Source organism: Rutidosis leptorrhynchoides, chromosome 4 (assembly GCF_046630445.1).
Source record: "Rutidosis leptorrhynchoides isolate AG116_Rl617_1_P2 chromosome 4, CSIRO_AGI_Rlap_v1, whole genome shotgun sequence".
Taxonomy (NCBI): Eukaryota; Viridiplantae; Streptophyta; class Magnoliopsida; order Asterales; family Asteraceae; genus Rutidosis; species Rutidosis leptorrhynchoides.
In genome coordinates, this window is record NC_092336.1 from 26,589,825 (window position 1) to 26,601,485 (window position 11,661).

Below are 11,661 nucleotides of genomic sequence, written 5' to 3' on the forward strand. Positions count from 1 at the left end.
CATTTTTATAACTTCAAATTCAAATAATCTAATTATTAAATTAATTTGAAATGAATTAACGTTATAGAATAATGAAGGTTATACAATTTACAATATTTCAAAGGAAGCATAAAAAAGAGTAGTAGGCACCACATTTGTTCCACCTTCTAGCATACGTGCGAAAGCGCGGCCTGTTGAATTTAAGTTAGATAACCATGTCTAAAATTTAATACATTCAGACGATATGTAAGGCAACATAGTACCATCACTCTCAACGGTTCTATTCGTTGTTGAAAGCATCTCATCTTTTATTCATGTCAACCATTGTTAATTAGGTGTCGTTTATTTTTCGGTCTGCATACCTTATTATGTCTTATGTCTCTACGTTCGCAGACGTATTTACTGCAGACTTTTTATTTTTCTGAAGGAAATAAGATATAATAATGTCTTATTCTGTCTGCAATTTCGCTGACTTAGAAATATGTTTTTAATTGCTGTAGACAGAATTAAATTATTTTACATACATAAAAACGAACAGTCTTCAATATTCAGCATACAGATTTTTAGACCACATATTCTTTATAAACATGTTTCGCATATTTTCAGACAAAAATATCTTAAAAAATAAACAATATTTTAGCTTCCTTGTTTTTATGTGTCGTTTCAATTGTCTATTTTCTATTTTAATCAAATAAGTTATTTTATAAAGAGAAAAATTTTCGATTTATGAAAGAATAAAGTTTGTGAGATTTTTTAAAATTGTATAAAAAAAATTGAAAAGTGTTTGTTTATTTAATGAGAGAGAAATTAAAAAACTCAACGTGTCACGGGTTTGTCTTGAAAGGCTCTTATTTCACAGTCCAGACACTCAGACACATATTCTCTTCTTCCCCTCGAGGCTGCCCCTGCCCTAACTCTGCCCTTTTCTCTTTCTCTTTTTCAAACTCATTTTCATGTTCTTCATTTCTAATCTTTGATAAAATACTTAAATATTTATAAAACTATGTAATATATACTACACTCTCATTGTCACACCAACACTTATAGTAGTAAAGAAAACCAAATGGGTATGATGTTGGATAGTTCATGTGATGGTGGAATGCAATTATCATTAGATTCACATAAAGCTGTTCCTGCTCCTTTTTTAACTAAAACTTACCAACTTGTTGATGATCCTACTACTGATCATGTCGTTTCTTGGGGTGAAGATGATACTACTTTTGTCGTTTGGCGTCCACCTGAATTTGCTCGTGATTTACTTCCTAATTATTTTAAACATAACAACTTTTCTTCCTTTGTTCGCCAACTTAACACCTATGTAAGTTTACAACTTTACATACTCCTAGTTCAATTCCTTTATATGTTCATCATACATTCACATAGTGACGGTAACAGTCACTATATATGTAAAACATAACTTATTTAACCGATTTATTTTAAGTTTAGAATCTTATTAAAGGTAAAATGATCATGTAATGCAACCAAAAATGGAAGTTAAAAAGTTCATTAACTTTTTTAATATGAAAGTTATTGCCATTTTATTACTGTTCTTTGTATTTGTAACTTGTTACATGTGATAAAGGCCAAAAAAAAAACTATATATGAAAATTTAATTAATTAATATAACGGAGAATGTTATAGATTTTTTGTATCTATTATGATTTTGATAAATTAACAGATTTAGTAGTTGTTTTTTTCTTCTAGGGTTTTAGGAAAATAGTACCGGATAGATGGGAATTTGCAAATGAATATTTCAAGAAAGGTGAAAAACATTTACTATGTGAAATCCACCGCCGGAAAACATCACAACCACAACTACCACTTCACCACCACCACCACCACCCACATCACTTCACCGGCATTGGCGGCGGAGGAGGCGCCGTCAATAATTTCTTTTCATACCCAACAACAACAAGAAGCATTTCACCACCAGATTCAGACGACCAATTATATTCCGACAACTCACCACCACTTCCATCACCCACAAACACCGCCGCCACCGGCATGCTCGGAATTTTCCGAAACGGCAATTCCTTGACGGCGTTATCGGAAGATAACGAAAGGTTAAGAAGAACAAATAATATGTTAATGTCTGAGCTTGCACACATGAGGAAATTATATAATGATATTATATATTTTGTACAAAATCATGTGAAGCCAGTTGCACCAAGTAATTCATACCCTTCATCAGTACTAATTAATGGTGGTCAACAAATATTGGATCAAAAAAGTCAACAACAACAACAGGTTATGAATATGGGATCAAACAACATGGATGAAAATAGAACAAAGCTATTTGGGGTTCCATTAATGTCAAAGAAGAGATTGCATCCAGAATATGGGAGTAATAATGAGAATCATAAAGCAAGATTGGTTCTGGAGAATGATGATTTAGGGTTAAATCTTATGCCTTCTTCATAATTAATTCTATCTTTGTTTTAAGTTGGAAACAAGAATTTAATTATTTAGTGACGAAAAGTAGATCTTGTTGAGTTTAGTGGAATATTTAGTTTTTCTTATACGTTTACTATATTTAGTTTTGTGGGATCTGTTTAAGTGTATGTGTATTTTTGGTATGGTCAGTTGTAGATATAAAGTTTTTTAATTGCCATGAATATATGCATGATTTACTATAGATCTAGCTAGTTACAATGTATTTTTTGAAAACAGTTTGTTTTATAATTTGATCATATGAAAAATTGTTTTATATTGCTTATATATAAACTATTTATTAGCTAGGTTAATTATAAGATGGCATAATACAATTATAAAATGTATATGTTAGTATATCTACATTAAAATGCACTCCTATTACTTTTAGTAAAACAATCTCATATAGCTAGCTACTCCTGAAATTAACATGATTTTTTATGTAAGAGTTTCAAGTTTCTTTTTCTAAATTCTTTTTTTTTCTAAATTCTTTTTCTAAATTCTAAATTTAATCTGATAATGATCATGTAAGTGGGACTATGGAGGACAATAATTATTTGTGCACAATTATCAATGTTAATTATCATCTTCTTATTTAACATTTCTTTCTGGTGTGTGTTTTGATATCTGAAATTGTTCAGCTCATCAGTATAATTAATACCATAAAAAATGGAATGAGAGGTGTCTTTCAGTGATGTCTTTCTGTTGAAGAAGACATCTCATACGACAAATGTTTGTGTTCAGTGCATTAAACGTTAATTTCAAGTACTGTACAATTTGTACAACATATTGCATGTATAGCTAAAGTCAAATGATAGTTTGACCCCAAGAATCATACTTTGAATAATTTATATATTATAAATAATTTGTAGCATTGTTTTGGTATAAAAAGTTGTAAACTTTAATTAATATGATCATGAAATCTTTATTCAAGAATAATAGGATTTGACTTGGATAATCTAGCATGGACTGATGGAGCATCTATGGTTCAGAAGAAAAGAAAAAAGGGGGTCATGAGAGGGATGGCAATGGCCACAGGATCCGGTGAATATCCATCCGATCCACCCGCTTCGTGATGGATATGGACGAACATAAATGGATATGGATACGAATATGTATGAACCTAAATGGATATGGATATGGATATGGACATGGATGAAAAGTTTTATCCATGTATATATCCATTACCACCCGAAATACATATACAAATACATAAATATAGATATATGCTTACATATTTACTATGACAAGTTTATTTACCGTTAAATTTATATTTTGTTTTCAACCTTATAATGAAATAACTATAATATATTATAATAAAACACCATATTTAATAAAATAAACTTACAAATTTCATATTTAATTTTTCATAATCCATTTTTTATAGTAAAATTTAACAACTTTTGTTATATTTTGGACAAAGATTACACATTCTTATGGGTAGATTTTAAATATGTCATGTTATATTTATTTCTGCTATACTATATTTTTATTTTAATCGCATATTAAAAAATATCATAATATTTTTTAATATCCATTGGATATCCATTAACCCGCTTAATTCACTGGATATGAATATGGATGGATAACCTGAAACTAAACGGATATGAATATGGATATGGATGACCAAAAACTATATGGATATGGGCATCACCCGCTCCATATCTGATCCATTCTCATCCCTAGTCATGATCATCATCATTTTTTGTTAATTAAAAATTAAATATGAATCATAGTAAAGTAATGACAGTACTAGTTACGAGTAATAAGAAAAATTAGAGATGTAAGACTGATAACATGTGTGTATGTATAAAGAAGACAAATAGATGAAAACAAATATGATTTTAGAAAGGAAGAGAAGTGAGTTTGAGCTATTCGATGAAAGTGAAGTATGGGAGTAAAAATAATCTTTCCAATTAAATCCAAAAAACGCTTCTCTTCTTTGCTTCTTTCTTCTGACCACCAAATGTTAAAAAAATAAAAAAGAGTTTAGAACATTGTCAAAAACATATGGCATCTTTTCTTTTTGATTCTGTTTTATATATACACCAAATTACTTCGTATATAATATACTCGCTTCATATACCAAATAATGAAAATTATCATATACGGAGTACATTTTTATTTTCATTTTCATTTTCATTTCTGGTGAACAAATGTTTACTTTTATAAATAAATAATCAACTTTAAATTTAACCTTTACCTACGTTTTTTCACACACGTTTTCATATATAAAGTAAAAGATAAAAGTAACATTTAACTTTCATTAAACAATAAAAATATTTGCGCATTACATAAAACCGAAATATAAAAATAGTTTTACAAGATAAAATCTTTGCACATTACATAAAATTGAAATACAAAGATAGTTTTACAAAAATGATCACAAAATAGAATCCGTTGTACATTCGATTAACACGTACTTGCTGAGTCACAATATTTTTATTTACAGACAAAAACTCACAATTTAATAAAATCTTAATATTGTACTCTACTTCTTGTTTATGGTTTACTTTTTTTTTATGAATACATTAAGGGTATGAAAATTTCAATACATTATTTTAATATGTTTTGAGAAGGAATGATAAAAACTTTTAAAACATTGTTACAATATTCATATATGTTTTTAGGATTTGTTAACGTAGCCTTTAAGAGTACGTTTAAACTTATTGTATACTTCGTATAAGTTATATATAAATCTAGTCTAATTAATTGTAAAAATTTCTTTTTAGTACTAACTTTCTTCATTTTAATTTAATATAAAATTTTATTATTGTCACTTTTAAACTATATATAAAAAATCCAGTTAAAAATAATATTTTTGTTGTTCATTAATATTTTTATGATTCTCCATACAAATAAATCAAGCTCCACATATATAGATTTTGGCTTCTAACTTCGTAAGTTAAAAACAAATTATTCATATTCGTATTCGTATTAATGGCTATCAAGTTGATCAATAAAGCACACTACTTGAATTTGATTTCTGGTTATGCCAAATCGTTCAGAAAGAAAGTGATATTAGAGAGTGTGCATAATACGTAGTTCATCCGGTATTAAATTTTGCAATCAGAGAACTTTATTATTCGAGATTTACCTTCTAGAGTCAACGTAGTCGTTTATTGGGAATATACTCCCTATCAAAAAATGATATAATATAATAATGTTTTTAGTTTAATTATAATTAAATAATTTATTGGATTTTAGTGAGAGATTTTAGAAAGAGAGAAAGCTTAGGAAATCTTGGTCGTCAAAGTGTAATGATTCCCATCTGAACTAAAAAGAGTATTTAAAGCGTAGCTAACCCTAGTTTGTTTGGCTTATTATTCCAGTTGCTTGGTAAGCTAACCTTCTTGTGTGTTTTTGGTTGGTTCGATGTGCCACGTGGATGTTGCATGTGGGTAGAAGGATACGTCTCTTCCAAACTAAACGTGACTGGTGAGTATTACTAGTAGGGGTAGTATATTACAGTATATCCCATCATACTTTATATTCTAACAGATGCACCCCTTCAACTTTTCATCTCATTCATATTCCTTCCAACTTTTTCAAATTTTCAAAGTTAGAACAACACTTTATTAGTACTTGAAAAAAAATACCTATACCTCTATTATGTACCTATTACCTAGAGATATGATGCACCAAGTCCCGGACGGGACTACATTTAGATCGGCATTAACTTGACTCGGGCTTCTTCAAATTTCTTTTTTGAAAAGTCAATTTTTATTTTTTATTATATAACAGAATTTACAATAGATAGGCCTAAAAGCCCGTTACATCTAACACGATAAGAGATTTGTAAGCCACATTTGCCACTCGAGAACTATATTTTTGGATCTAAGGTTTTTTTTTTTTTTTTTTAAAGGCAATTCATTGATATATGAAGTTAATACAGAGAAGTAAGGGAGCACTGATAGGGACAGCCTCCTACAGCCTGCATCAATACAAACTAACTTGAATCATACATACACGAGGCTATATATTGACAAGTACAAGGAAGAGCCAACATAACACATAGCCAAATTAAATTGTAACAAATAATTGCGGATTATGAAGTCAATTATATCAATCGATACTCCTTGCTTTGTATCTCCTTGCGATCCAATCAAAAGTTGTAACTTGATTGTCATTTAGTGCAACGGGAGGATTCCAACATTTGATTTTGAAAACCTCTTGGTTACGATTTTTCCAAATGAGGTATCTACTCGACCAAATATAACACCCCGTCAAAATCCATTAACGGTGATGATAACTCTGGTCCTAGTGCTTAGCTTGACTTCTACGTAACAACAATGTTCTACAGCGGAAGCAGCTAATACCTGAGATAAAACATGCAAAACGGGTCAACATAAAGTTGAGTGAATCTACAGGTTTAAATAAATAGTTCTCGTATGTTTCATAAAACAGTTTCCAAAACTCGTTTATCGAAAAGTCAGTTATCAGAATAGTTTATCAGTATTCGGTATCCGAAAATCAATATTCAGAAATCAGTAAACATTTATCAGTATAAACCACCAAGGTTTAATGTCAAAAGTTTGCATTAAGCAAATGCTAAGTATTAAACTGTTTGTAATCGAATATGTCAAGTTTCAACTGTGTATGACAACAAAAATGTTTTGTTTCAAATGTTTGTAGACATCACCATGTCTAGTTTCTAGTTCGTAAACCACAGGTTTAAGTAGCATAAAGCAAAGTCTGAAAAATAGTATTCAGTCTAATAACTCTTTGTTAACATTTATCGTAAGTTAGGCCACAAGATTTCTTTGTAAGTGATGTGGTAAAATCGCGTCTATAATTTATATAATGGGAAATACCGGTTAAAAGGATTACTACACACTAATGAGCAGTGTACCCGATCGTGCAATAGCATAAAGTTGGTAAATCCGTGTTCGTTCCAAGGACAGTTTAGACGTGAAAATTAAGATTGTAACTAATGAAATAAACTAAGTTAATCTAGAAAATGGAAATTACGAGATAATAGTTTTGGTGGCTATTTAACGATTAGCCAAATCAAAGATAGCTTTAATTAATAACAAGAAAGAAAAATATTTTTGGTATTTTAAGATTTAAGCTTTAAAGCAAACAAACAAGTAAAAATAAGATAGTTGTAAACAAATAGGAGAACGGATGCTTGTCTAGACCCTTTACACCTAGTATTGGATGCATTTAGATTAAGCCCCAGTTATTATCTAACATATGTGAATTATCTAGTCGGTTCACCTGGAATTCCCCAGCGCAAACACTTCAATTAAGATTACACGACACGGAATTCCCCGTAGCCTAAGACCTCCTAATTGTGACCAAATATTCAACTGAGATGAAGACTCGAATCACAATCACACCAACTCTCGTTGCATATAATTCACCCCTATTTCGTCTAGCCTTTTGAATTCAATTTACTCTCGTCTCCGAGTAAGCAAACAACCAATTAAGACAAACCAATTGTAAATTTATGCACTAAATTAATGAACTCTCGTCCTATCAAACAAATACACAACCAATTGAATCGAAAAGTCTAGCTTTAATAAGAATCGTTCTTTAATTCAAACATCAAATCATCATAAATTAAACGAATAACTGTTAAGTAGCATCCAACACATAGGTTTATAAGTCTAGACAAACATTAAAAAACTTAGCCAATAATCATGGCAACAATAGAAATCAAAATAACAAATAATAAAGAAAACATTGTTTGATAAAATAGAATCAACCTAACACGATGAATCTTGATGAGTGCAGAGATTGATCCTTGAAATCGGAATGATTGGAGCATTAAAGTGACCTTGGAATTCCCCAAAAGTGACTGAAAATCACCCCTAATGCTCTCAAAATCGGCTGCCAAAAAGATATCTAAAGTTAGGGTTGTATTTCCCTATTTATACCCCCAAAATTCGACCCAGATGCGACCCCGCGGCTTAAAACTAGCTAGCACTCCAACCATTATCAATATGCTCGACCCTTAAATTCAGTTATAACCCGCGCCGCGGGCTCCCCAGCCGCGCCACGGCTTAATACAGGTACAGAAAATTCTTCATTTTACTCCATAAAAATGCCCAAAACCACATCGCTTCATCATATTAAGGCACCTCTGATAAAGTAACATAAAATATACCTCAAAATGATCAAAAAGGCGTATAAAAGATCTTCTCGGCTCGAATCATAATCTTCCCAAATTATCACGAATAAAGACCAAAACCGTATCCGAATGGACTAAAAATGACGGATATTACCATGATAAATATATGAAAAATGCGCAATATCAAATCACCCCACACTAGAGTCTTGCTTGTCCTCAAGCAAAGTCGACTCGAAAATAATCTTCTACTAAATGTTAACGTCTTCATAAGTGATAGTAGAATCAACGAACAATAACCAAATGAGCAACTAGCGTGGGCACGGTTTAAAAAGAACAACCAACAATGTGACTTTCACTTGTAATCCCAAAAATCTCCAACATCCCCAAATAAAGAATCGGCATAATAATAGTACTAACTCGAACAACGTGCACCAAATATGTAATCCAAATAAATGTAGAGGATCTCGAACCTGAATATGTCTTCAAATATAAAATGTGGATACAAGTGGAAATCATGAGCCGAGAAAGTGAAACCTTCGAACCAAAGAACACTACGGGCTACCCCGCGATTGGTCAAGCCAATGCCTCCCACAGTACCTAACATCGTGAGATGTTGGTAAGAAAATAATGTGCATAGGAGGATACACATTACGTCCGGATATCATCGATAATCATGAGGTAATCATCTAATCCGTTAAGTCAATCATAAAGATTGAAGTTGATCAGGCTTAAAAGTTGATATCTTACCTTTCCGGAGGTTATCCACTGGGAATCTGATCAATCACTGACATTTTGTGTATCATGGTGCGCTTCCCATTTGGCTAGAAAATCTCCCTCATCGAGATAAGCTTTGACTACCAGTTTCCCTGTTTGATGTTGAGGCCTGGTAGATTTCCAGTAGATTTTAGCAATGACTTTTCAAGATTTTTTGTCACCCTACAACTGGTCTGGACTACAACTTCTGAAACAAATCAGCAAGTGTGTCGTTCAGGAGACTTGACTCCCTTTAGGATGGAATAGATACATCCTGTGTGGTTAAATAAAGTGGTCGGGTGCAACATTGTCCTTGTTAGGAGAAACAATGAGGATCGCCCTGTTTAAATTTGTCGATCTAACGCATGGTCCGGTTTCGACCACATGCTACTAGCACCGTTCATACGGTTGACACCCGCTGTGATGACCCAGAAATTTCTGACCAAATTTAAACTAAATCTTTGTATGATTAACATTTCCGACACGATAAGCAAAGTCTGTAATATTGAGTCACGACAGTTTTGGAACTATATTCATATAATCAATTATTCTTTGACTGTTCTCTATGATTCACGAACAATATATATATAACTTAATGTGCATATATATATATATGATTTCAAGTTATTTAGTAAACGATAGTAACATTCGTTTGTTAATTCGATTGATATTTAGATAAGATAACTAAAACGTTTAAAATAAACAAGTAAAACACTAATTTGCTACAGTATTTTCGAATTGCTACAGTACCCAAAATGCTATAGTGTTTTCGTAAATCACTATTTGCTACAGTGAATTGCTACTGTAAAAATTGACTTTGCTACAGTAACTTTGCTACAGGAAAACACTATTTCAAAAAAATGTATATATGTATATGTATATATGTATATACTACGAGACGATGATTTATAGAAGTAAATGACCTAAACACTCGAAATTTTAAGATACACTTTGAGTGATATAATTTAGGGATAATTTAAGGCTATATTTTGACAAATGTACGAGTCACGAAAGGTAAAGTGCCAGTTTTCTCAGTGTACGAAAGGACGTTCGAAAAACCGGAACCGGGACATAAGTCGAGTAATGACATACGACTTATCGGAACAAAAATTTCAAGTCAACTATGCACGTGAATTTAATATAATATATAATTAATTATATAAATTATATATTATATATTAATATAAAAATATGTCGACAAACGTTGAGACAAAAGTTTTGTGAGCTGGAAAAGGACCCCATGCGATCGCATGGGAATCCTTCTACCCAGCCATGCGATTGCATGGCAGTGGGAACCAGGCCAGGTCTATAAAGCTCGCAGTTTTGTTCGGATTTATTTACTTTTTCTTCTCAAATCTCTCTGTCTCTCATATATATATATATATATATATATATTATTAAGATTAATAATATTATTATTAATCTTATTATTTTTATTAGTAATATTATTAGTATTATACATAAAATACTACGACGAGGTTATGTCCAAACGATTTCAAAACGAGTTTACGAGCAAGCTAGAGTTAAGGAAATTATGGGTTATTGCCAAGGAGGTTATGGATAATGTTCGGGGGTATATTTGTGAATCAAACCTAGTGTTTATCATCTCCTTTACGTCTACGTACTTTTCTACAATATTGAATCTCAATATTGATACGTTGAGATCTACGGTTATTCGATACTCTGAGTTTCGATCACATTACGATGAATGAATTTATATGATGATAAGGTGAGTTTATAGATTCCTTTTTTTTAATTGCTTTTGCAATATATATTTTTGGGCTAAGAATACATGCACTTTATTTTAAACACAATGGATACAAGTACATACTTAATTCTACACTAAGTTTGAACCGAAAATCCCTTAGCTTTGGTAACTAGTAGCTGCCAGTACATAGGATATGAACTGGTGGGCGCGAATAACAGTATATGGATCCGTAGGGCTTGACATCCCCGTCCGAGCTAGAGCGCTAGCCTTTTAACGGACGTGTGTTATTTGAGTTTAGGACACGTTGGTTTGCGTGTATTAAAACGAATGGGGTATTTATCATTATAACGTTAAAGCTTAGTTACCAGGGTGCTCTGTTACGTAGAATCTATTGACAAACTTTTGATAAACGTTTCTGGATGAAACAACTGAAATCTTGTGATCAACTTTTATATACAGATTATGCGAAACACTAAAACTATGAACTCACCAACCTTTGTGTTGACACTTGTTAGCATGTTTATTCTCAGGTTTCCTAGAAGTCTTCCGCTGTTTGCTTAGATGTTAGACAAGCTATGTGCATGGAGTCTTACATGACATATTTTTCAAGGAAACGTTGCATTCACCAAATCATCACCATATATCTTATTTTGACTGCATTGTCAACGGAAGTACTGTTGTAAACTATTATTTATGGTGATTGTCTATATGTAGA

At 31.6% G+C, this 11,661-nt stretch overlaps 1 protein-coding gene across 1 annotated transcript; it reads left to right on the forward strand.

Annotated features, from left to right (window-relative positions):
• The first annotated feature begins 1,042 nt into the window (after positions 1-1,042).
• Positions 1,043-2,521, forward strand: LOC139843230 (heat stress transcription factor B-4-like). The gene is made up of 2 exons (XM_071833294.1): positions 1,043-1,297; positions 1,684-2,521. The coding sequence occupies exons 1-2, from the start codon at positions 1,043-1,045 to the stop codon at positions 2,398-2,400; spliced, it is 972 nt and encodes a 323-aa protein (XP_071689395.1). The 3' UTR covers positions 2,401-2,521.
• The last annotated feature ends 9,140 nt before the right edge of the window (positions 2,522-11,661 follow it).